Source organism: Chiloscyllium punctatum, chromosome 18 (genome assembly GCF_047496795.1).
Source record: "Chiloscyllium punctatum isolate Juve2018m chromosome 18, sChiPun1.3, whole genome shotgun sequence".
Classification (NCBI taxonomy): Eukaryota; Metazoa; Chordata; class Chondrichthyes; order Orectolobiformes; family Hemiscylliidae; genus Chiloscyllium; species Chiloscyllium punctatum.
In genome coordinates this window covers 87,188,741-87,215,784 of record NC_092756.1, presented here as the reverse complement: position 1 = coordinate 87,215,784, position 27,044 = coordinate 87,188,741, and the positions used below count along the sequence as shown (strand labels likewise).

The 27,044-nt window shown below is 42.2% G+C and overlaps 1 protein-coding gene across 1 annotated transcript in view; it reads right to left on the bottom strand.

Moving 5' to 3' along the window:
* Positions 1 to 25,684, bottom strand: part of LOC140489280 (casein kinase I) — a 50,856-nt gene extending 25,172 nt beyond the window's left edge. The window contains exons 1-3 of the mRNA XM_072588657.1: positions 25,577 to 25,684; positions 25,187 to 25,274; positions 5,371 to 5,481 (exon numbers count right to left, since the gene is read on the bottom strand). Coding sequence (XP_072444758.1) covers positions 5,371 to 5,481; positions 25,187 to 25,262 — 187 coding nt within the window. The 5' untranslated portion in view covers positions 25,263 to 25,274; positions 25,577 to 25,684. The remainder of the gene's footprint in view (positions 1 to 5,370; positions 5,482 to 25,186; positions 25,275 to 25,576) is intronic.
* Between the last annotated feature and the right edge of the window lie 1,360 nt (positions 25,685 to 27,044).

Sequence of the window (27,044 nt, the reverse complement as noted above, 5' to 3'; positions counted from 1 at the left end):
ATATAGTTCTGCAAGACACTGACTTATTGTGAAAGATACTTTGAAAAATGTTGCAATACTTGGATTGAGGAAGAGTTGAGAGAGAATCTACTTGTTGTTCAATATCAGGTCCCATTCCCTGGGAAAACCAACTTTCACTCTGTCCAGCACAAAACAAGTTAATAAATTCTGGAAACCAATGAAGTATGGCTTGTCAAATCTAAAGGGTTCAGTTACAATAGCACACTTAAGTAGCGTTTACACAAGAATTTCAATTAAACTCTAATAAAAAAAGGGGGAAGTGGAGGGGTGGTAAGGGAGAAAACAAGTGAATGAATTCTGAAACACAACACTTGAGCAACAATAGATTGCAAACTTAGCATCTGAAAGATCAGACTTGAAAAGGGCTCCTTTCAATTCTGAAACCTCAATACATTTTCTAAGGCTGACTGGTTTGTTGTGCACTCTAGTATGTTATTTATATGGGTGAGGATTGCACATGCTCTGGTAGAATCTAGTACCACAACCTCATTTTCCTCCTTCATTTGAGTGTGGTTAGATCTATTGCGGGAAGAGGAAAGCAAACCAATTTCTTAAAATTCCAGTTCTAATGCAAGCAAATCTATTCCAAATAGAGAGAAAAAAAAAATCACCAAATAGCAAAACAACTAAACACTGCAGTTGCACTTGGAACTAAAACATTTACAAATGGATGTGGTAACTTACATTTGAGCACAGAAAGTCAGACTGAATGATCTACAATGTTCATGCTCTACATGCACCTGCTCCCACCCCATCTCGTGGAACCACAGGAGGAAGAAAGGAATATAAATGTTTCTAGTTTCAGTCTAAATGCATCAAACTCAACGACTCCTCAAGACAGCAATTCTACTTTCTTGCCACTCTGGGTGAAAGGAGTTTCTCCTGAATTTTCCACTGAATTTATTAATGGCTATTGTGAATACCACTTACTTAAAATGGAAGAGACATTGTTTAGGACCAAGGGACTGTGGGACCAGATTTAAAAACAAACTGCCAGAACTCGAGAGCTGTATCTGCAATATTGCCGTAGTCAAAGTGGGAGAGGATGCTAGACACCTCAGTTCTGCAGGGGTGTTCAGAACAGTTTTGCCCAGTGACAGACATTTGATTGGCCTTTCGACCAGGACCAATTGTGCATGTTCAGGAGTGCTCAGCATACTAACAACTTCTTGAAAAAAGTTGTTGGGTCCAGTTCGGTAGATATATTCAAGAAGGAGCTAGACATGGCCCTGTGGCTAAAGGAATCAAGGAGGTATGGAAGTAAGTGCGAGTGGGATACTGAAACTGCATGATCATATCAAATGATGGTACAGTATAGGCTCGAAGGCCTAAAAATTGCCTATTCCTGTACCTATTTTCGGTGTTTCTATGTTTGATAGTTTACTGTGCTTCAACAGAATATAACTAAAACATCCAGGCTAGGAAAAAGCAAGCAGCTAAATCTCTTGCCCCCTTTTGCAAGTGGAGAAGTTAAAATAACTTCCAAGTACTAGCTACACTCTGTAAATTCCCTTGAGGGGCGGGACAGAGGAAGTATTTTCCAAAAGGGATACCAAAAGGGATGAACGACGATTTAAATCGGTCTACAACCTTGGGTCCTCAGAGTCCCAAAAGGTGACTAAAAGGGAAAGTTATTTACATCTGTAACCCAGACTGCTACCAGAACCACGCCACACTAACTTTGTTGATATGCTGGTACCCACAATACTTGCCTGCTTGGTGTCTGTAGGTCTTTGGGAATTTTAAGAAAGAAGCAAGAGTTTAAGTCGGAGTTATGGATTAGCATTCAACTCTTTTTGTTGTTTAAAAACCAGTCGGTTCACAACAGTTATTTACTTATTTTACAAAAACCTGGAGTGTGAACACTGCTAAATGGAATTGGACAGTTCAATAAAATTGAACAATTTGGTGGTTAAATCAAATGTTCACATTTGTGACAGCACAAGGAATAGGAGGGTTTGATTTCCGCATGTTACCCCAGGTAGTTGTAACATTCTGACAGATGGCCTTTAGTTTTGCTACTCCATAAACTGAAACATCTGCTCCGTGTCAACCCTATCAAAGTCCTTCCTAATTTTAAAGGATCTACTTGGATCATCTTTCAAATTCACAGACTGCTAATTTCTTTGCATCTCAGAATGAAACTTTCAGCTTGAAATCTGTCAGTAGTGTATGATCACTTTCACCAAAGAGTGAATTTCTTAAAAAAAAATTAACCAATCAAGGTAGGTTTGGCCAAGTTAACGGCAGTGTGAAAAAAGGCTCTTCAAAAGAACTGCAAATGCAATGCTGGAGAGATTCAATTTTAAACAGTATTGATGAACGACTTCAGCTTTGAGGAATGATTAGAAGAACTGGGTCATCTCTGACAAGTTGAGAGAACTGGATTAAGTCTGAAAACAGTTTCTTTCCCATGATGCATACATTGCTGGTAAGGCCAGCATTTCCTGGTTATCCCAATCACCTTCCAAAAGGAGGTGGTGAGCTAACATCTGGAGCGAGACAGGTTAGACCATTTCAGAGAAAACTCCATTGTTCGAGCCAGAGTCATATAGGACAGAATAGGCCCTGCAGCCTACCAGATTTGCACAAACTTATCCCCACTAATCCCACTTGCTGGCACTTGGCCCACAGCCTTGAATTATTACAGACATTTCAATTGCTCATCCATGTTCCTTTGAAAGATTTGAGGTTTCCTACCTCTACTAACCTCCAGGCTGTGTATTCCAGATTTCCACCAACCTCTGGTGGGGAAAAAAAAAATTCTTCAAAACTTTTTAAACTTGCTACCATTCTCTTCAAAATTATGCTCCCTTGTAACTGACTTCAGTCAAGGGGAACAGCTGTTTCAGTCCATGCCTCCTCAGCCTGCTCTCCCCAAAAGGGAAACATCCCAAGCCTATCCAGCCTTTCTTCATAGCCAAAAAAAAAAAATGCCACAACCCAGACAGTATCCTGTTGAATTTCCTCTGCAGCTCCTCCAGTGCAATCACATCCATCCTGTGGAGTGATGTTCAGAACTTCTCTCAGCACTCCTGCTGTGAGTTAGCCAAAGTTTTGTACAGCTCCATCAGAATCAATGGCATGATTGTTAAAGGCAAGTTTCCTGTAAGCCATCTTAAGCACACTAACTTTGTCCACAGATCCTTTAAAAGTTGCCAGGACAGACCATCACTCCAGGTCCTCCCCAATTTAAAAAAAAATCCCCCTAGTTTTGGACTCCCACCAAGAGGAAACATCCTTTCCATGTCCACCAAGGATCTTATACCGGTCCTGTTATCTTGTGCCAATCTCCTGCCTTTCCTCTGTACATCATTTGGAGAGACATGATCATTCAAGAGCATGGAGTATACGTGAACTGAAACTGCCTCCATCACATTTCCAGGCATTCCATCCCTAACTACTCATCGTATAAAGAAGGTTTTTCCCTCACAAATCACTTTAAATCTATACCCCTTCATTCTTTTCTCTTTTAGGAGTGGAGCAGAACTGCTTCTCCCTGCCTAACCCACTCATGATTTTCAAAAGAGATTTTCAAAATCTCATCTCAGCTTTCTACTCTTCAATCTCTTCTTCTAACTGGAGTTACTCATTCCTGGAATCGTTTCAGTAAATCACTGAACTCTTGCCAATGCATTCACATCATTCCTATAACACAGCACCCACAAATGTATGCTATTTGTCACTGTATGGTGCCTAATCCAGGGACACAACCATTGTGCTCCAATACTCCATTTCAAAAAAGGGGAAAGACTCAGTATTTGAAGTACAAAACTATTTTCGATTTGAGAAATCTCTTTTCACACTGGGAAAAACGAGTAACAAAGAGATGGGGGTGGGGGGGGGAAACAAATACATAAAGAATCAAAAATGCAAATAATGCTAATATAGCATATTATATACAGAATTACAAAAAAAATTGCAAGAGATTAAAAAAAAAACTTAAGCAAAACTGTAAAGTCCAAGTAAACAAAAACAAGCCAAAAATGGTAAAGACTGAAACATTTATGAAAAGCCTCAAATGCTAAAATTGGATTTCGGGCAACATGCTTGGTATGCTGACTATATTTGCTGTTATTAGGGTGAAAAACTTTGGGCTGAAAATCACCTTCATTTCACAAAGTAGAAGCTGGTATGCTGTACATGCAAGTAATGCACTGAGCCATACAGTTCAACATAATCTCAATGTATTCAATTTGCCCAGTGTCAGTGGGACAGTTTCTTTGAGGGCCAGAGCTTTCACAAGGATGAACACAAGTACTTCACTCACCACAGCCTTCCTTGCTTTTGCATCTAGCACTTTCTTCCCAACAGGACAGCGACTGTATGAATGCATCATATGGATGGCAGTAGATCAGGGAAGCAGCTCACTATTAACTTATCCAGGTCTAGACAACAACACCCACATCCCATTAACTAAATTAAATATTTATATCATCTGCTGTAACCCATACTTAGCACAATGGAAATTCTGTCTTCACACCTTATGACATTTTAAATGAATCCAGAATGGAGAGAGTGCTCAATCCAACCCTACACCACAAGTTTCTCTCATATAGGCACATTCATAGTAATGTTTTTCTGGAGACTCTGCTAAGTGTCACACACAGAGACACACATTTTGGATTTGCACTCATCAGGACAAACTCTGCTCACTGACATCCAGGCACCATCTCTAAATGACTGACCTCCTGCCTTCTGTCCCTCCTCCCAGAGTTCTACAGAGAGGGTGTACCCTGAACCTCCCTTCCCCAGAATCTCTCCAGCACTGTCCTGTAGAGGGCAAAGGTGCAACCTGTCGAAACGTTGCATGCGCGCGTGAGTGTGTGTTATTTGGAGACTTACCCCACAGTCTTACCGGTGGTCTAGTCCTGCTGCTCAGCAGGTTGTTGGACAGGGTTGGAGGTGGGTGGTGGGGGGTGGTGGTGAGAGCGAGAGCCGACGTTTGCTCAGTGTGCTGCTGCCTAGTCTCCTGAATGGAGAGCTGACCTCACAGAACACTCAGAGCCCCAGAGGATACATCAATTAACTAAATAAATCAATTATCCAAACGAAATAGTGCCCGCCCATCTCATTCGGATAATCGAGGCTCCTCTGTAGTTTCATAGAATGCTCATGAAACTAACTATAAATGGAAATCACATCAACACGGAGCTTTTAGCACAGAAATTAATACTAGTCTGCAATACCATGTAGACAGAAAAAATATCCCAACAGGAGGGGTCCTGAGATCCCAGGAGTTGGATTCCAGGAGTGGCAACAGCAAAGGGGATAGTCCTCAGAAGTCCTTGCCTCCTTTGATAAACAAACACACCCCAAATCTTTATCCAAAACGGTCTGAGCACTCACCACCTCCTTGCATCATTTTGTAAAACTTGCTCTCAATGTGGAGTTGGGGATGTTTTGTTTTGACACATTCCAGCTTTATTGCAACCTCTTCCCCAGTAGCAATGTTTGCACCTGAAAGAGAATGAGAAATACTTCATTCACCAGTGAGAACTGTGAAAGGAAAAAGGTATTGCTTCTGGCTTTAGGTCCTTTACCTGTTTAAGCATTTCTCACAAATAAGCTATGGTCAGAAATGTCAGGCAGCACTCGCGCAATGCGACAGAAATTTAAAGTAATTAAAAAAAAAGTGTTTATAATAAGACCATCAGGCTTGCTAACACGAGCAACACATGGATTTAAGTTTGCCCCCAGGTTTCATCTACGGTCTGTGCTGTATTAGTCAGGTTGGTGATGTTACGTTTTGACCCATGGTCTCGCAGGTGGAAGAGGAAAGAGACGACAAGAATCACTTTGTGCTTATACAGGGGACTTAAGTGCACATACATGGTTACCAGGAGGAATGCTCAGCTGAAATGCCAATTGCCTAGCTGACCTGCAGGCGTTATGGCACAAGAGGCCACATGACCCACGGAATGGATGCTAGTGACCCAGGGAGTTTCACTTAACTCTGGAACCTTATCAAAACCAAATCTTGAATGATTTTCATGCTCTCTCTCTCTCTGGTCCCCCCCCTCCCCACTTAATATGACTCCAAAAGCAACCACTTGTTCCACTTCTGCCACAATGAAAAAAAAAGCCATTATGAACACAAGGAAATCTTCAAACCTGAAAATAGTTTCTGGAGGTTGCCTTCCAAGTTATCTTACTGACCAAACATTCTAACATGCAGAACAGATCCTCTGTCCAAAGAGGGAAGTGTTTTTGGACAAAAATATAATCTAACAAAATGTTAGAAATCCAGTCCAGCATGTCAATAATAGGGGTAAGCACTTTATCCAATCGTTATCGCCTGCAAGAGTTTTAAGAACCACTGTCAAGGCAGTTCCAAATCCTGGTCTTAGCATGGAAACCACAGGAAACTGTGTGGTAACAACACGGATAGCAGCAATTGGTATCTCGTTGCTGTGGTGTCCTGTCAGGAACAATAGGATTTCTCATTTACTCAGACTGGTATTAAGTAGAGGATGTGTGTTATCACCACAACAAGATGCAGATTTGGCAAGTCTCTGCAAGCAAGACAATTACCTTTATTTCTAATTCAAGAGTACTACAAACAGATTTTGTAGTAAAATTCTTGCCAAGGACTGCGTGTGCGCACAGGCATACATGCCAAATTTGGCATTACTGCAAAACGGAAAACAAAAAGGTAGCTGCAGATTTGTCATAAATGAACCAAAAGTAAATGTGGCATCATAAAATGATGGTTTATGACTTGTGCATTCTCCAGTGTACCAAGCATTACCACTGTCACCAGCCTCACTTAGATACCAGGATGTGCTCTGGCTGTTTTATGATAGGGTTCCTTTTTATGCAGCCATCAGTTTTCTGAAAACATTGAAGTGGAATATTTGAAAATTCTTCCAGGTTTCACCAGGCAGACTATTCATTAGGAGTCATCAAGCACCAAGAATGATCATTCACCTACATTGGACCCCAATCTCGCAACATTACTTTTAAACAATCACACAGGGGAGGAAATTTTAAAAACAGGGAGAAATGTGATTCTGGTTTCTCTTTCTAAATAAGATAGTGATTTTCCATTTTTGTAATGCCTATCATCAAGATGTCAAATTTTTGAAGTACTGTCACTTGTTTTGTAGACCCATGAAGCTACACAAACAAGTCAACTCAACTCTTATCTGAATAGCACCTATTATCTCTTACATCAATCCAATCAAGCAAATAGAGGCTTAGTTTAACTGAAAGGCAGCGACTGTTAGATGGTAAGTAACGGATGGGGTACTATAGAGCATTAGCAAAAGGAGTCATATCCTAGAAGGAACTTGAACTTAAAACACACAAGTTGTGAAGAGTGTAAATGTTGACAGGGCCTTGCAGAGACAGAAAAGCCATCAAAATGACCTGCACTAACTGCAGATATGGTGTTGACAATGCAGTGAATGAATAAAGAGAGATTCAAATATGAAATATGTATGGTGCCCTTCACTTGAGTGAGGAATTTTGTTCCTCATAGCTACCTTCCTAATCACTGAAATATCACTTATTCAAGATCACAGTTTAGTTCGGTATTCAGCAGCAATATTTATATAATTTAAGCATGTGACTAGGGGTTGACTGGTTTCCCCATTTAGAGCCCAGCACAAACTTCAGTAAGTGCTCCAAAAATACATGTATTGTATTAAAACCGTCACAGAGCTAGTCATTTTTTAAAATCTCCGTGACAATATAAATAGCAATTCAGACTAGCAGCGTGATTCGCTGACACTTAAAATGCAATTTAAAATCAGTAGTACTTGAAGGAGCTAAAGCAGGAAGCATGAGCCTGTGACAGGTGGCCAGTGGCAATTGCGTACGTCACATTTTTACTTATGTAATATTTTGCTATTTCGAGTCTCAAAGCCAGACAGCTAGGAATTTAAATAAGTTCCGACAATTTCTGCAAACCTGAACACCTCACTTTCTTCAACATGCTCCTTAAAACCCACCCCTTTTAATCCCAACTTTGGTCATCCTTTCCAACAATAAACAGCTCCCTACAGGAAGCGAAGAATGAAACTGCTGCACCTCTGGCGACGACCTTTGCATCCTCACTCTCCATAGGAGTAGTACCAGCTGATTGGAGGGAGGCAAATGTTGTTTAAGAGAGGAATGAGGGAAATCCCTGGGAAATACAGACCAGCCAGTCTTAAGTCTGTGGTAAGCAAGGAACTGCAAAGAATTCTGAGAGATAGGATTCATGACTATTTGGAAAAACAGTGATTAAAAATCAAGTCAGCATGCCTTTGAGAGGGACAGGTCAGGCCTCAAGCTTTATGGAATTCTTTGGAGGATGTGACGAGACAAATTGAATGTGGTGGATATGCATTTCAGTAAGGCATTTGATAAAAAAGGTCCTCACAGTAGGCTCAGAAAGTTAGGAGGTATGAGACACAGGAAAACCTGGCTGTCAGAATACAGAATTGGCTGGCTGAAATACAGCATGTGGCAGTGAATGGAAAGTATTCCACCTTGAGGTTGGTGACCAATGGTGTCCCAAAGGGATCTGTTCTTGGGCCGCTGCTCTTTTTAGTTTATAAAAATGACTTGGGTGAAGTGGAAGGGTGAGTTAGTAAGTTTGCTGAGGACACAACAGTCAGTGGTGTTGTATATAGTGTCAAGGGCTGTTGCAGGCTACAAAAAGACATTGACAGGATGCAGAACTGGGCCGAGAAGTGGCAGATGGAGTTCAACCTGGATAAATGCAAAGTGATTCATTTTGGTAGATTGAACTGGAATGCTGAATACAGAGGTAGAGACAGGACTTTTAGCAGTGTAGAGGAACAGCAGGATCTTGGGGTCCATGTGCATAGATTCCACAAAAGTTGCCACCCAAATATATAGGGTTGCTAAGAAGGTGTACAGTGTTTTGGCTTTCACTAACGGGGGATTGGGTTTAAGAGCCACGAGGTTTTGCTGCAGTTCTATAAAGCCCTGGTTCGACCACATTCTGGTCACCTCATAGGAAGGATGTAGATGGTTGAAGAGAGGGTGCAGAGGAGATTTAATCAGGAATCTGCCTGGATTTGGAGGGTTTGTCTTATGAAGGGAGGTTGAGTGAGCTAGGGCTTTTCATGCTGGATAGAATGAAGAAAGGGAAGCGACTTGACAGAGGTATACAAGGTGATAGGAGGCTTAGAGTAAATAGAGATGCTTCCCCAGAGCAAAGATTGCTGTCACAGTGGGGGTCATAATTTTACAAGGTGATTGGAGGAAGGTATATGGGAGATGTCAGAGGTAGGTTCTTTACATGGTGTAGTGGGTGCGTGGAATGTACTGCCAATGGCAGTTGCAGAGTCAGAGACATTAGGGACATTTAAGCGACTACTGGATTATACACATGGATGACAGTAAATTCATGGGTGTGTTGGTTAAGTTGATCTAAGTGCTCGGCACATCGTCTGCTGAAGGGCCTGTATTGTGCTGCACTATTCTATGTTCTAAAATTCTGTTTGATTAGATTACACTTCCCAAAAAGCAGCTTCATGAATTTTACCATTTCAAAGGAAAGTTAAAATACTTAAAAAAAAAACGAACATTTGTTAAAGTTTCAGTTTTTAATCCCTGTAAGAGTTCTTCTTCACCATAAATGCCTGCTACTTCTCTCATTTATTTGGGATTCACAGCTCAAAACGTAGTGCATGCAAATGTGGAGAACTTTTTAAACAGGGAAAAAAAATCGAGGGGTAGAAGGACGAGACAAGAAGAATAAAAAAAAAAGAGTGGTTACGGTTGATTGGCTTAGAATGATGTAGCATACTCAAGTATACATGGCCTAATTCTTATGCCCTTAAAGGCATTACGAAGCTCATTGCTTGCAGTTATTGGAAAAATATGGACAGAATTCCAGGATCCTCCAAACGAAAGACAAATGTTTCCAGGATTCTGTATAGGACTGCATCAGTTACCATAAACAGATGACTTGCATCAGAGATAACAGTAGCCAACTTGTACAACATAGTCAAATTCTCTTTCATAATTTGTTCAAGTTCCCACACGATAAAAATCTCAATATTACTCGGTCACCTGCGGTTGTGGCGATGACTCAACAGCAGTTACCAGAACAACTAACATTTCACATGGGGATTGGATAAACTCAAATCTTTAACAGATGACATAAATTTTATCTATCTTTGCCCAACAACTGCACATCTATGAATTGGACCAAGTGGAAACACCCGCCAATTCTCAGTTTTGGCCTGGCAACAGCATATCCTTCTGACAACACTATCCAACTAAAGAAAGATCAATCACTTTGGCCTTTACGGCACACTGAGCAAAGCTCAAATATTGGTTTCAAGACGGATGAAAGCCTCTATTAAGTGAAAACCGATCCAGCAGAGAACAAAACAAATCTCAAAATCATGTTGGCAAGTGGGACTAGATTAGGTTGGGACATCATGGACAAGTTGGACCGAAGGGTCTGTTGCCGTGCTGTACATCTATCCATCCACCTCTGACAAAGTCAAACAATAAATCTGTTGACACCTTGAACAACCATTTTCCCTGTGTGCTTTTCACCTTCAAAATGCTACGAAACGTGTGCTACGTTTATTAAACAAGCAAAGCAAAGCATAAAATGCACATTTGAGACATTTATGGCAGTCACTGAGGAAGAACTCAAAGCAATGACTGAGCCTTTGCAAACATGCTTGCAGACTATGATCCAAAAGGAGGCTTGGAAGGCTGATTTTACTCGCGCATGGAAAATCAAAGATATGGGGAAGAAAAACAAACAGTAGCATTTCATTAAAAGAAGATTTTAGTTCTAATTGGGATCATGTTTAAGGGTGGGGTTAGGGGTGGAGAATAGAAGGATTTGATAGACATATACAAATGAGGCCCAACGGGAGAATCTCAAACCCCACCGGGATCACAAAATACAGTGGCAGATGTTTGAAAATTCCGTGCAAAGAAATAGGATATGGGAAATGAAAGTCTAGCTTTATAGTCACATAAAGGAAAAAAAAAGAAAAAAAATATAACCTTAGGTCTACTTTCAGTACATTATCGCCAAAAACTGCATTAATGCACCCATGAACTCCAAACTGCAAACACAACAATATTCAAAACTGAACAATTTGTGCTTATAATTTTTACTTTTAAAGCATTTTAACAACTCCAAAAAAGTCCGCTTCCATCACTGGAATAAGGATTATGTTTTAATGAAACCATTCAAATTGAGCATGACCATGTTGCAGTGGGAAGTGGTGGGGGAAATCACTAGACTATGCTCTCCTCCTTACTCCTCTAGCCACTAATTGATGACCATTGCATTTCACTTGGAAGCTGGCAACATGTAATCTCGGAAAAGCCAATTTGATGGAACAATGCAGTGATGCACAACAGTACGTCAAATACGTGAAGCGTCATTGCACTTCAAAAACATTCACTGTTGGAAACTCTTACAGATTGTGTATTACAAATAAGAAAACCATAAGAATGAAAAGCTGCAGTTTAAAGGATCTAAACTTGGCAAAATGTAGGGGAAAGATGGGGGATGGAGGATGCAAAACGCAGAAAGCTTTTTCACCAGTTGCCCAGGTTATTCGTACATTTGAGAGCAGCTTCAGCAGAGGTCAATAGCCACTGATAATATACTGCTTTTAAATCAGAAAATTGTGTACAGTAATGTAACATATAAACCATTCATTAGCCTCCCCCCCCATTTAAAAAAAACATACAAGGAAGTGCTGTGTAACATCGAATACAGGGTTGCTCAGTAACAAACAAAAGACCTGCACCCTCAGTTAATAACATTTAAAATCCTGACTAATTGCAGATGGAAATTAGAGACTGATGGCAAAGTTTAGTTTCCAAATTGCTTTTTCCCCCCCCCAAATTCCTGTTGTTGAACAGAAACTTGTAGGACAAGCTCCAACATGCCTAGTTAACAGTACCGCAGCTGAATCTTTAGAATGGATCAAGGCCATTTTCACATAGGCTCTAAAATACTGCATCAGGAGAGAACGCACAGGGCTCCTATTGAGCATCTCAGCCTTAAAAATTGAAGTCCAGAGCATGTCAGCAGGCTCAGGAAGACATAAAAGGTCACATGTCGTTTGAAGAGCAAGGAATCTCCCTTAGGAAGCTTTTACCACCTCACACCTTACCACAAAAGATACACAGAGAGAAGGATACTACACTGCATTCTATTGAGACAACAGCTATTGAAAGGGATCAAAAGCTTCCACATGCAAACTAAGACATATGCTACAGAAAGTGACTTGGCCTTCTGAATTATTGAATATTAATTCATTCTATTCTCTCAAAAATAAAAATTAAAAATACTAAAAAAGTAAAATAGCATCCCACTCTTCTCTACAATTATGGCAAACAACGCATTCATTTTTATTGTATACTTTGACATTCTCCTCCCACAGAACATCATTCAATCCTCCAAAACAATGAGTGGGAAAAATGCCAAGCAGATGTATCAATTTTGGTTTGAAACTCATTATTAGAAGGAAGGATTTTTAAAAGTTGATTTATGGGATGTTAGCAGTGACTGCTCATCCATCCCTAGTTACCCTCAAGATGGGGTGTCAGCTGGCCTTCAAGCCAAAAGGGAGCCAAAAACATGACTAGGAATGTTTGCTGGTGTGACCAACTGCAATTTGAGAAATTAGATTACATTTTCTTATATAAATGCCCAGAGGATGGTCCACTTTCAAAGCAAGAGTCAACACCAGATCCAAGTTTATCATCATGGTTTCAAAACAGGTAGGCTTTGCACAGATTCTAAATAGTTCCATCATATTTTGCCCACCTAAGTAATGATTAGATTGATTTCAGGATCCTTTCGCAGTTCAAAACAGTATATCATGTTCCATATCTTAAGTGAATTGGTAGGAGGAATCATTGATAAGTTTTAATTTTGAAGCTCAGTGGATGAGATGGAGAAACTTCAAAAAAAAAGTGTGGAGAACGCAAAACTTCCTTCTATAAAGTAGTTGAAATGAGCAATAGGAATGCATTTAAGGATATTATTCAATATGTATTCTAATTTAAAAAGGGGAAGCTGAATAAACAAGAAAGAAGGCAGTACATAGTTAGGAATAGAGCGGCAAGCAAAAATACAAGCTCAGCTGTGCCCACTGAACTATATTGGTGTACTGGATTGGGGTGCTGGAAGAGCACAGCAGTTCAGGCAGCATCCAAGGAGCAGCAAAATCGACGTTTCGGGCAAAAGCCCTTCATCAGGAATAAAGGCAGAGAGCCTGAAGCATGGAGAGATAAGCTAGAGGAGGGTGGGGGTGGGGAGAAAGCAGCATAGAGTACAATGGGTGAGTGGGGGAGGGTATGAAGTTGATAGGTCAGGGAGGAGATGGTGGAGTGGATAGGTGGAAAAGGAGATAGGCAGGTAGGATAAGTCAAGGAGACAGTGCTGAGCTGGAAGTTTGGAACTGGGACGAGGTGGGGAGAAGGGGAAATGAGGAAACTATTGAAGTCCACATTGATGCCCTGGGGTTGAAGTGTTCCAAGACGGAAGATGAGGCGTTCTTCCTCCAGGCGTCTGGTGGTGAGGGAGCGGCAGTGAAGGAGGCCCAGGGCCTCCATGTCCTCAGCAGAGTGGGGGGGGGGGGAAGAGTTGAAATGTTGGGCCACGGGGCAGTGTGGTTGATTGGTGCAAGTGTCCCGGAGATGTTCCCTAAAGCGCTCTGCTAGGAGGTGCCCAGTCTCCCCAATGTAGAGGGGACCGCATCGGGAACAACGGATACAATAAATGATATTAGTGGATGTGCAAGTAAAACTTTGATGGATGTGGAAGGCTCCTTTAGGGCCTTGGATAGAGGTGAGGGAGGAGGAGTGGGTGCAGGTTTTACAGTTTCTGCATTGGCAGGGGAAGGTGCCAGGATGGGAGGGTGGGTTGTAGGGGGGGGCGTGGACCTGACCAGGTAGTCACGGAGGGAACGGTCTTTGTGGAAGGCGGAAAGGGGTGGGGAGGGAAATATATCCCTGGTGGTGGGGTCTGTTTGGAGGTGACGGAAATGTCGGCAGATGATTTGGTTTATGCAAAGGTTGGAAGGTGAGCACCAGGGGTGTTCTGTCCTTGTTACGGTTGGAGGGATGGGGTCTGAGGGCAGAGGTGCGGGATGTGGACGAGATGCGTCGGAGGACATCTTTAACCACATGGGAAGGGAAATTGCGGTCTCTAAAGAAGGAGGCCATCTGGTGTGTTCTGTGGTGGAACTGGTCCTCCTGGGAGCAGATACGGCAGAGGCAGAGGAATTGGGAATACGGAATAGCATTTTTGCAAGAGATAGGGTGGGAAGAGGTGTAATCCAGGTAGCTGTGGGAGTCGGTGGGTTTGTAAAAAATGTCAGTGTCAAGTCGGTCGTCATTAATGGAGATGGAGAGGGCCAGGAAGGGGAGGGAGGTGTCAGAGATGGTCCAGGTAAATTTAAGGTCAGGAATGTGTTGGTGAAGTTGATGAATTGCTCAACCTCCTCGCGGGAGCACGAGGTGGTGCCAATGCAGTCATCAATGTAGCGGAGGAAGAGGTGTGGAGTGGTGCCGGTGTAATTACGGAAGATCAACTGCTCTACGTAGCCAACAAAGAGACAGGCATAGCTGGGGCCCATAAGTGTGCCCATGGCTATGCCTTTGGTTTGGAGGAAGTGGGAGGATTCAAAGGAGAAATTGTTAAGGGTGAGGACCAGTTCGGCCAAACGAATGAGAGTGTCAGTGGGAGGGTATTGTTGGGGACGTCTGGAGAGGAAAAAACGGAGGGCTTGGAGGCCCTGGTCATGGCGGATGGAGGTGTAGAGGGATTGGATAGCCATGGTGAAGATGAGGCGTTGGGGGCCGGGGAATCGGAAGTCAGGAAGAGGTGGAGGGTGTGGGTGGTGTCGTATGTGGGGAGTTCCTGGACTGAGGCGGGGGGAGGGAGGGAGGGGAAGAAGAGAAATAGGACAGTGTTAAGGTAGGTAGAGATGAGTTGAGTTCAGAGGGGCAGGAGCACGCTGAGACAATGGGTCGGCCAGGGTGGTCAGGCTTGTGGATCTTGGGAAGGAGGTAGAACCGGGCAGTGTGGGGTTCCCGGACTATGGAGGTTGGAAGCTGTGGGTGGGAGATCTCCTGAGGTGATGAGGTTCTGTATGGTCTGGGAGATGATGATTTGGTGATGGGGGGGTGGGGTCATGGTCGAGGGGGCAGTAGGAAGAGGTAGAGCTTTTCAGCAGAATGCAGGTGAATGGCGCTGGTGACCACGGCAGTAGGGGTGGCGGAAGTTACTGAACATGTGGCATCAGCGATGATGTGAGGGGCGGAAGTGATGTCATGTGTGATGCATGAGGAATTGAGAGGGGTGGAAGTGGTTGTGGGAGTGGCCATGATGGGGCGGAAGTGACATCAATCAGGTGTGTGTGGGTGGCAGCTGCATCAGCTGCATGGCTAATGGCATCTGGAGTATTTTCCAGCTCAGCACTGTCCCCATGACTTGTCCTACCTGCCTATCTTCTTTTCCACCTATCCACTCCACCCTCTCCTCCTTGACCTATCACCTTCATCCCCTCCCCCACTCACCCATTGTACTCTATGCTACTTTCTCCCCACCCCCACCCCCCTCCAGCTTATCTCTCCACGCTTCAGGCTCTCTGCTTTTATTCCTGATGAAGGGCTTTTGCCCGTTTCGCTGCTCCTTGGATGCTGACTGAACTGCTGTGCTCTTCCAGCACCACTAATCCAGAATCTGGTTTCCAGCATCTGCAGTCATTGTTTTTACCCTATATTGGTGTGCTGTAAACAGTGATCGGTGGCCATCTCTCATGTAGGGGTCAACATTTCCTCAAGGGCACATTCTGCAATAGATCTTCAAGGGGCCCAAACAGGTCAACTTTGACCCTCCGATCTTTGGGCTCGAGGCAAGATGTTCCACAAGTAGTAGGATCCAGAATGCAGGATTTCCTTCTTTGCTTGATCCCACCATGTGAAAGGATTTGAACTTGAAGCATTATGTAGTTGTTGCCTTTTGGAACAGCTGGTAGCAAGCTCCTCCCAGTCAGTCATTTGTGTCAATGCTATCACCTTTCAGGTGAAGCTTCAAAACATCCTCTGCATTTTCTTTGTCCTTCTCTGGAATACTAACCACTAGACAGAGTCAATTTAAAAAAAAAGTGTCTCCAGTTTAACAGTTGATTTTGCAAGAGATTTTCCCTCCCAGGAGGTTTGTGGATCGGATTTTAAAAGAGGAGGACACTGGTGTTAGCTCTGGGTTCCATCGAACCCAGAGAACATTAGAGGTACTGCTGTGGAATCACTCTCACCCTCATGTCACTGACTCGGTCAGGTGCATGTAGCCTATACAGCTAGCCAAAGTAACTCAATCACGCTTTGAGATTAGACTATATTGACCAGAAAATGTTAAAAAAAAAATCACAATACCAGGATGAGAGATCTTTAAATTTGTCTTCTCAGGTCTATGATGTGGAAGAGCTGAGGGTGGACAATGTCAATGTTTAGGTTGGAGAATTCAATTCAAAATGATGCCATTTGACTGCAGGCAATTTCATTCCTTCGACTGAACTGCTCAGATTATTTTCCCCTAAGAGTACAGATTCAGCAACTTGCTTTGCTAAAAAGAGGGATTTTCTCTCTCAATAAATATTAGCATTTTGAACGTTCTTTAAAAAACAAAACTAAACCCAGTTGAGTCTCTTGATTGGCTCCATAGTAAATCTAGACCACCTCATGCCACTACCAACATCAATTCCAGCTGTGTGAAGCATTACAATGTAAAAGAGCTGTGACAAACAGTTGGACGCCATCCTGTTGCAGTTGAAATCTGTAGCTTAAACTAAAATGGAATTTCCACCTTTGGCCAAAGTCTTCTCAGTAAGAAATCTGAAGCACACCAGGATATTTATGACACAAAGCAGCTGTACACATTCAGGTTGCTATCAACATTGCCTCCTCAGACAGTGTTGATGCTGAATAATCCAAGTAATCTCTTTGAGAAAGTGATTTGCCTTTAGGATGCTCTAAACCAACTTACATAAAAGATAAAACACACTGCTGTTCAGGTGAATTGTTTTCAACATAATGTAAAGATATGGTTGCATCTTGAGTATTATCAATTTTAACAGAAAGATGACAACTTATGATTTCTGTGACTTATCGCAACTATGCTGAATTACATCATTGTAACCAAAGTTTTGAAATAAAAATTGAAGAGACTCAGGCTTTAAATCAAAGAAGCATTGACACACAATTGATTTTAAGAGCTTCGCTGCATTTTGCATGTAAAAACCAGTTCCAAGTTTACCTGATCACTTGGGACTGTAAGCTTTGTATGTTCATAATGCAGAACTGCCCCTCATTCAGCCTCTCATCCTTTCCAATCACTATCTCAGTAGCGTAGTTTCAAGCCTCAGGTCTTCCTGTGATCTGACTTGCTGTCTCGTTCAGTTGATGCCAGTTTCTCCTTCCAGCAATTTCAGGAAAAAAAGGGCGCAATCTCGTTTCACATGCCCAAACTCTAAAGATATGCGTTTCCAATTTAGCTTTCCATTTAAGCAAGCAGCCAATATGCCAAACAATACCTCCTCCTCAGTGCATTATGACAGTCAAAACTGCTCAGTTCCATTCAAATGAATGCACATTTAAAAATACTTGCTGGGTTTCAATTCAACTTCTGAACCAGGCATAGGATGGTCAACACAACAAACTTCTGGGACATTGTTGAGCCAAACCACAGATTCCTGGAGATCCATGCCAAGCGATGGCACGGTGTGGTGATTGGTTGACCAGCATCAGGGGGTTGCCTGAACATCTTGATTTAAGAGGCTAGATTAGCCAAACTGTATCCCCATCTGGGATTCACCTCCTATCATCATTGACAACACCATCCACTTTTAAAAAAAAAGGAAGTTTTGCACTTTTTGCATGGCAGGCAAGGGAACACGATTTTGAATTCTGAAACTTTTTGATTCCTAAAAATCAAACGCACAGCAAGAATTTGGTTGGTCAAATGCTGTGCTCTGGTCCTTCCTTTTCCTGCCTTCACATTCTGTTGCAATGTATTTAGATGAAGGACCCATAAATGAACGGTATAAGCCTACCAAGTCTTATTCATGGCCATGGTAATTTTGCACTTCACATGATCTGCAACATTGGGTTCAGCACATTGACACCTTCCAATTAAAGCACCATAATTCATTTGCATCTGAGGCCCATAATCAGAAACACCAGTTTAGAAATTCCTTGCTTCTCCACAAACAGTTTAGCATTCAAGTTTCAGCTTTGATGCACGATTGCTAGCCGCGAATCAGATTTGCTCTCTATTCCCATCTTGGATTTTACTCATTCATGAAAACGCCAAACTGGGATCAAATATTTAACAAATTTAGTCAGCGCAATTAAAACTATGACTACAGAAACAAACTGCAGAGGAATCTCGATTACCCGAAGGATACAGGCAGGGAGTATTTCATCTGGTTAATCAAATTCCAGATAATCGAATGCTGGATGTCAGTTAGCTGAGCATTGGGACCTTCCGATCTTGCAGAATAATTGAGGTTCCTCTGTACTACACTGTCTTGAGTAGTGTCAAAAGAAAATTGATAACATGTAAATAACAAAATCATTTACGCAGAGCCAATATTGCTTTTAAAAGTTGTTGTTTTACAAAATCTTACAGCTAAAATATAGACATGGCATTGAACAACTGTCATCATGATGGTGTGCATTCACTACCAAAGGGTCTCTCCATCTACTGGTTTTCTTAAGAATGCAGAGGTTAGGCAGAGAAAACTCAAGTCAAATCGTTTTCCTGAATAAGAACTTGCAATTACATGCGATGGCACATAGCAAACTTTATGAAGCAAAGGGAACTGTAAAGTAATCAAAAGCTTAGCAAAAACAGGAAGAACAGGCTCTTCAGAGCCTCACAATCACCTGTCAGCCAATACAACTAGGTTACTGGTCTGAGAGTTCTGATCTGTTAAAAAAAACACCATGTCTCTGCAATTGCCCATAACAGTAGCCATATTATGAAACTTGCATGAGAATTGCTTAGGATGTCATCAGATAGTATAAATGCAGTGTCCTGCACTGCCATCCCATTCAAAAAACACACTGCAGGCTCAGTATGGAAAGAAAATGGGTAATGTCAAAAGAACATTCCTTCCCCTAGAAACCCAAAATGAGGGCTTAAAACCACAAGTTAATGGATTTCAGTGAAAACAACAGAACTCAAACTTTCACCAGTCTTTACAAGCAAAGCAAAACTGGGCAGACCAGTCCAACCTTGCTAGGGAGAAAAAAAAAGGTACAGAATGCACATTCCTCAAAACCACAGAACAGAAAAGCTTACCTTTCCCACAAGCCCCTGAAACCCTGCTGGCAAACAAATGGAAATCATAGGCTGGGGGGGGGGGGGGGGGGCTGGTGGAGGGGCTAATTGGAGAATTTTTAAAAAAAAAGTCAGAGGTAGAAATGTGCCAAAAGGGAAAAAAAAAGACAGGTTCACTCAAGTGAATCAAAATCCACTCCCAAGTGTCGTTCTCCCCATTTGCAATCTGCATTTTGTTGCAAAACATTTCACAGCACAAGAAACAGCCATTCAACCCATCAATACTCTACTGGTTCTTTCAAATTAACTCTAACTCAATTTTTCCATGCTTTCCTTATTTAGGTATTTATCCAATTCACTAGTTTTCAACCTGTATTCAGAATTCTCAGAACCTCAAAATACATTACAATGACTATTCTTAGCATTATGTGGGGCAAAGTCAGAAATTTCTGGTAAAACTCAGTCTGGCATTGTCTGTGTAAAGAAAACAGAGTTAATATTGAGTCTGTTGACGGCATCAGAACTAAAATTTTGAGGCCAAGCAACATCATTTCCTGCACTTTGTTTCTGTTCTTAATTTGGAGGAAGCAGATTTGTTGCAAGTTCTTTTAAGATGGCACAGTTTTCACAATGGAGGATGGGATATTTGTACTATACTTTAATTAATCAGGTAACTCGGAATACAAAGTACCAAGGTTAAAATGTTTTGCCACTTAACCTCACCAAGCAATTTTAAAGGAGATGAAAACATGCACAAATTTAGCACAGTAGTAATACACAGCACATGACCAGAGTGTTAAGCCTACCTATTCCTGTCTATACATCCCATTACTTGCCTTGTTCAAACTAACCCACAGCTGTCATCATATTGCCATTTTCTATTTCAAACACCTCACCCTGTTCAAACTCGGTCTGCCCCCATTCTCTATCAAGCAAGTGGCCATCACCCCACCCTACCCAATGGCTCAGAGCTTGTTCTCTTCTGAATTCACCAGCCTCTATCGACTCCGGAACCTTGTCAGCACCTCAGTGAGGGGTGCAGGAAGTTAGTTCCATATTTTCCTTTTCATTTGCATCATATCTACATCAGGCCTGAAAAGGCTCCAAAAACAAAACGCTTGCCATGTACTTTTAAATTCTCAACTGCCTTATCTTCGACACGATGATTCTCTTTTGCAGCTCAATTATTTCCACCTTTTGATGTTCTTGTCACCAGCAACAATGAATAGGAAAGGCTTAGAGGGATACGGGCCAAACACTGGCAAGTAGCACTAGTTTATTTTAGTTTAGGAAGATTGGTCAGCATGGACAAGTTGGACTAAAGGGTCTGTTTTTGTGCTGTATGATTATATTGGTCATCTCTCACTTCAATTGCTCTCCTCAGCACAACTAAAATATTCTCTCCCCCTCAAACAGCCCCCAATTATCTATCCCTCAAGTCCATAGGGTACAGAATTCATAACCTGGCACACAACTGAGACATGCATCACCAGATGTGGCTGGATTACATTAAACTCTGTCTCACTATCTTCTGCCAAAAGTAAACACCCACTATACACATTATCTTAAAGCATTTAAGACCCAAACTATTCTTTGCAAATCAACCAGTCTTTCACACCACTCATTGCGACATTAAAATGGTCTTTACATTTCTGTCATAAAATGAATCAGATCATTGGGATGCAGAGTCCCACCAACCAAATCCAACTCCAAGTCAAAACACTTTCCCATCAAATCATCTGAAATATAAGCCACCTCCTGCTTTTTGAAATCCATTCGTATCATACTAATCACCCAATCTTGGTTCTTGGCCCTAAAATGGATAACTTCAGGAACCACAATGCATTTCACCCTAGCCCTCACTGAAGGATGGGTCATAACAGCCAGCTCCTGCTGTCACCTACAGAACTACACACTTTTGCAGTCTGGACCACAGCCAGAACATCTGTTCAACATACGGATGAGCTGCAATTTCCTCAAGCTTAACAGTGGGATTTCATGATCTTTGACCCTGCAACAAAAAAAAAACTCCTCTCCAGAAGATTAGCAATCTCTGCATTCACTCAACCAAGCTGAGGCTGCACATTTGTGAGGAAACAATATCAATGACCATCCATTCAAAATCACACTCGCACAGTCCAGCTGCTGTAGAATGGTACAGGCCAATTCCAATTCCGGATTCAGATATTGCAATGCTTTTCCAGTTGAACTATCAGCTTCCATGGTTCACAAATCTCAGCTCACTGCAAACTTTTTGCTTTGCAGTTTTTGCATCAAGACTGGACAACTTACCACCACTGACCTGGAGTGGTTTCCTGCTCTTCTACAGTCTGCTTCAGGTGGAATGCAGCAGTCTCCAGCCCTGAAAGTCCTGAGTTCATACAGTCCTTGGATGTTTTACCCAACCCCCATAAAATTCACCCTCTTATCCCATCATTGGTAGCCTTGACTTAAGCTGGTGATGCCCCATTACCTTCTTAAACATCTCAGGATTGCTCTTTTTAAAAAAAAGACCATCTCAGTGATCAGGTCTTTTTCGGTCACCATATATTAACAGTTATTGCTAAAGGAGGTGTTATTGTTACGCATCTTAAGAGCTTTGTGACCTATCCATGCACCTTATATATAAAAATAGTCATTTCATTTGAGTATAAAAGTTCCTTTGTGACCTCATTAACCAATTTATTTCAAATCAGAAGAATGCTGTCAAATAGAACAGCACAGACAGAAACCCAAAATACATTACACTCACCAATACTCCCAGTGAAATTTCAAGGCCATGTTTTCGCAACAGCATCAAAATCTCAGGGTCCTCAACTACAATGACGTACAAACTCTACTCATTTCTGTAGAGAGGGTGCAGCTCAAGTTATTCAAAATTTTCTGTCTGCCACTATTATACAGTCTTGATTTAGTGTTCTAATCACCTGTACATTTTCCTTGCTTCAGACTGTGCCAAAGTAAAATTAGCAATGGAGGACCTTCCAACAAGTAGGCTTGAATTAATTATCTAATTGAAACAGCAGCTAGGAATATCTGGTACGAATAGCCACCATTTTGGATGACACTGATTTTGGTAAAACCCTTGCTTTGTTCAATTTTTGTCCCTCCATCAATATCAACTACTGAAACAGATCATTTGATCACTGCCCCCCTCCCCCTCCCACCCAAACCATCACCCCAACCCTAATTACAATCAGTTCCAAAGCAAGGTTCGACCTCAAAAATCAACAAACTCACTTATCGCTAGGATTTTTATAATCCCAGAGGGAAACATTTGCACGTGTACGACAAGTGCAACAAAAGACAAATAGAGGTTTTAGTTCTAACTCAGGCATGTGGAGGAGACCAGACAGACAGTCATAGGACATTCACACTGCATCAAAAAGCATCAAGTAACCTGGAAGTGTAGAAGTAGCAGACACATTGTCAACCATGGGCAGATTTCTCTCCCAGGCCAGAAAGTGGGTTCAAGCTTCATAACAAATGGACACACTCCACGGCCTGAGGTTCCAGCACTTGCACCAATGCAGAGCTACACTGTCAAAAGGTGCTGCTTTTTGCATGAAACAAACTGAGATGCCACTTACTATGTCAAATGGATGTTAAGGCAAAAATCCCCTGGTGCTCTACCAACTATCTGGACCTATAATCTTTCTCCAATTCAAGATCATGAAATTTTTTAAAAAAAGGTTTAATGTTTTTCTTTATTGCATTGTTGTATGCAGGATCTTTGCTGGTAAAATTACTGCTGCAATCACACCAAAAACACTGACCATATCAGAAAGCACTTTGGAAAGCCTTGTAGTTTTGGAAAACAAATAAATGCTACATAAATGCAAATCTGCCTTTGGTAATCTAGGAACATTTTCTAAACTACATGCTGGCATCAATCACATTAAACAGGTTTCAGTACTACACTTACAGTTGATGCCAGTCTGAATTTTTCTCAACTCGTTTACTAGAGCACAGTCCATAAGTATTGACACTTCAATATTTAAGTGTTCAATTTTTACTTTGATGCCGTTTCATGAGGCTGTCAAAAAAAAAATGGGACACAACCACTCTGGGGCAACTGCGAGCAGAACAGTGCTATCTGAATGACCCATCTTCCCAGCAGAATATTTAACAGAAGCAAGCACCACACGGTGTGAGCACGAGAGATAATTTTGAAGTCTTTTGTCAGTGGGGGGGAGGGGGTGGAGAGACATGTCAAACCTTTTGGGAAAGCAAACTGTCATACCTTGAAGACGGGTTTTAAATTAGTCAGGTTAACGTGTTGTCTTGATTAACTTCCACCCGCAAGCAAACAAAAGCGCACACACCTCAAGCTCCCGATATTCTGACACAAGCCCCAAACCTTGCCCACTGGTGAGAATAGATAGAGCTGGAAAATTAGGCAACACCAGCTCATTCTGCTTTGTAAATTCCGACCATCATTTAAAAATGGGGGTAAATGTCATGTCAAAATCAAATTTCAGCATATTACATATTAGAAATAAGCTTAAGAGCAATTGGAATATGTCAGACTGGAGTAGGACCAACAACTTGTATTTCAACAGCAGAATACATAAACAGAAACCTCAAGGGAGAGGAGAAACGACAGGATGTACACGTACTCTACTCGAGTCATCGTGTTAATCAGACAAACTCAAACTCTGCAGTTTGACACCATTACTGGGAAGGAAAGGCAAGAGAAATTACTTTGCTCTTGCTAGGAAGTATTCCTAACAAAAACATTTCCTCCAACTTTTAACTCCAGACTGGTTTCAATCACCAGGAGCAGTCTCTAGGGAAACATCCCCTTGTTTGTTAAACCATTTTGCTATTGTCAATTATTGGAATATCTTTGTCAAAATGGCTCCACTTCATAGCAATGGGAATAATCACAGGCGCTCTTCCTTCAGCCCATCCCGAGAAATCAAACACCCTTGCTTGCACTGCAGAGAAAAGATTTCTGAAGCCACCTTCTCTCAAAGGGAGCTGCACAAGTATAGCTAAAGATGCTTCACAACTTGACATTTTACAAAGCGGTGGAGTGGAAATGGGGGATCCTGCTTGGTAATCTTCCTAACAACAATAAAATGGAAAACAGGTCTTCTCAGTCACAAAACTTTCAACCTCATGTATAGTCCTTCCACTCGAGGACAAATTGGCTTTTTGCTCTAACTCCAGAGTACCCAAAGACCCTAGATTGAAATGGCTTGGAGGGTTAGCCCTGACACAGGGCCAGGTCTCTGTGGAGACACCACTCTGACACAACAGAAGATAGATTAGTGCCAGATGGCTTAGAGATTCTGAACTTTTTAGTTGCAAAGATGGAATGGCCAGGAGGAGTGGTAAGAAGGAGCAAGTCAATCTCTTACAGCCATCTCATCCACTATTTCACATGTACTTAGTCCAAAAACACTTGACTTCCAACCAATTTTGACAAGCCACAGGCAGACTTTTTGACAAATTGAGAGGAGAGGAGAGAGTCTGACAGACAGAAAATTAAGTCCCATTTCTGTTTAATTATCGAAAAAGACAGGTCTTGACAACAGCCATCGACACCAGCAGCAACTTTAACAGCTGCTCCCTTTACAGGAGGGCACAAGCCGAGCAGAAGGCACAAGTCATAATAACAGACAAAATACTCCAAATCCCAATTTTAAAATCACAGACCTATTTTAAAATTGGAAAACACAAAAATAATTTCACTCAAAACAGAACACCAAAAAACTCCCAAGTTGCTTTTAAAACATTAAAAACACTAGCTTCACCCACTGATTATTGTTAAATTGAAACAAGGGGCACCCCCTCCAAAAATGACATTACAAACAAAGTGTAATATTTTCAAAAGAAAATAAAAACACTGTAACTTACCCAGATAAATGTCACCAAAGGAGCCACTGCCAATCTTCCTGCCCAGCCTGTATTTGTTCCCAACTCGCAGCTCCATTTTTATTTTACTCTGTAGAAAAAAAGAGGAAGAATGTTAGTCTTTGCACCTTCTTTTGATTGTTGGGAACCAGCCCCTTGTGACTGCAAACCGCAGCCATTGCTTATAATGTAAGGATGGGGGAGGGGGGAAAAGAGAGGGGGGGGGGGACAAGGACTTCTTTCCCCGCCGATTTAAGGGGCAAAACGACGCCGATCTCCACCAATATCCCCTCCCCATCGTCGGGGAGGATGCGGGGCCTCTGATCCGCCGGTTGTCGCGGTCAACGACGCCTGAATGAGGGAGGATGGAAGGGGATTGTCGCGCCGACTTACCTCCCCGCTCTCCGCAGCCACCCCGCTCTCAGAGACTCGCCATTATTTACAAGGGCCAGCCTGCCCCGCTGACGTCACCGGGGAGCCGGGACCCGGATGGACATCCACCTTGCAGGAAGGGAGTTGAGAAAAGGGAGGGGGAGGGGGAGGGGGGGAAGAGGGTGGAAGTTAAAGCGATAATTACCATTGTACAACCATAATCCGCAATTAGCCTGCAGGCTCCAACTCTCTGACCCCAGTGGCAAAAGCCACTAATAGCAATCTGGGTAGCAAAGGCAGAATACTGTGGATGCTGGAAATCTGAAATAGGAACAGATATTGCTGTAAATGCTCAGCAGAGGCAGAGAGAGAGAAAGATAAAACAAAGAACTGTAGTTAGCACTGCTGTCACACAGCACCAGGGGCCCAGATTCGATTCCAGTCTTGGGTGACTGGCTGTGTGGAGTTTGCATGTTCTCCACGTGTCTGCATGGGTTTCTACCGGATGCTCCGGCTTCCTCCCACGGTCCAAAGATGAGGTGGAGGCACCGGGATGGGACTGGGGTGAACAAAGTTAAAAATCACACACCACCAGGTTATAGTCCAACAGGTTTATTTGGAAGTACTAGCTTTCGGAACGCTGCTCCTTCATCAGGTAGCTGCAGCCAGTGTTGTGTGGGTTTTAACTTAGCCCAAAGATGTGCAGGTTAGGTGGATTGGCCATGTTTAAAAAAAGTCCACATGGGGTAGGAGGTGGGTTCAGGTGGGATCCTCTTTGGAGGGTCAGTGCAGACTCGATGGGCCGAATGGCCTCTTTCTGCACTATAAGGCTTTTATGATCATATGAAATGCGAATGCTGAAGATTTGAAACAAAAGCAGGAACAATTCACTTAAATTGAAACATCTACTGTGTTTCTGTCTCCACGGATGCTGCCAGACCTGTTGAGTACAACAGTTTCTGTTTTTGTCTGAGAGTCAAATAGGTCTGTGATCAGATTTCCAAATAAAAACATACATTGGTGAAAATGCTTAATGGAGAGGGAGAGTAGAAGAGTTTGTTTCATGTCTGGGGTCAGATTTCCAAATGGGAACAGTAAATGCTGCAAATGTTCAGCAGGGATACAGAGGAAAAATAATTATTTCAGGTCTGGGATCAGACTTTCAGCATCCATAGTACTTTTTTTCTCTATTTATGAATTCTGATGAAATGTCGCAGATTTGAAAGGTTAACTCTTGTTCTCTCTCCACAAATGCTGCCTGACTGAGCATCCCCAGCATTTTCTGCTTTTATTTTCAACTTTCACAACAAAATGTGAAATGCAACAGCTCTTGAAAGGTTGAGCGTGGGAAGAAGCAAAGAGGAGAAGGAAACTGAAATAACTCCACAGAGGCTGGTATCCCATCACCAAGTCACCTTTTATTTACAAGTGCACAGTACATGGACTCTGACCAGCGAGCTCAGAGCCAGTCCTTAGAGCGAAGAGAATC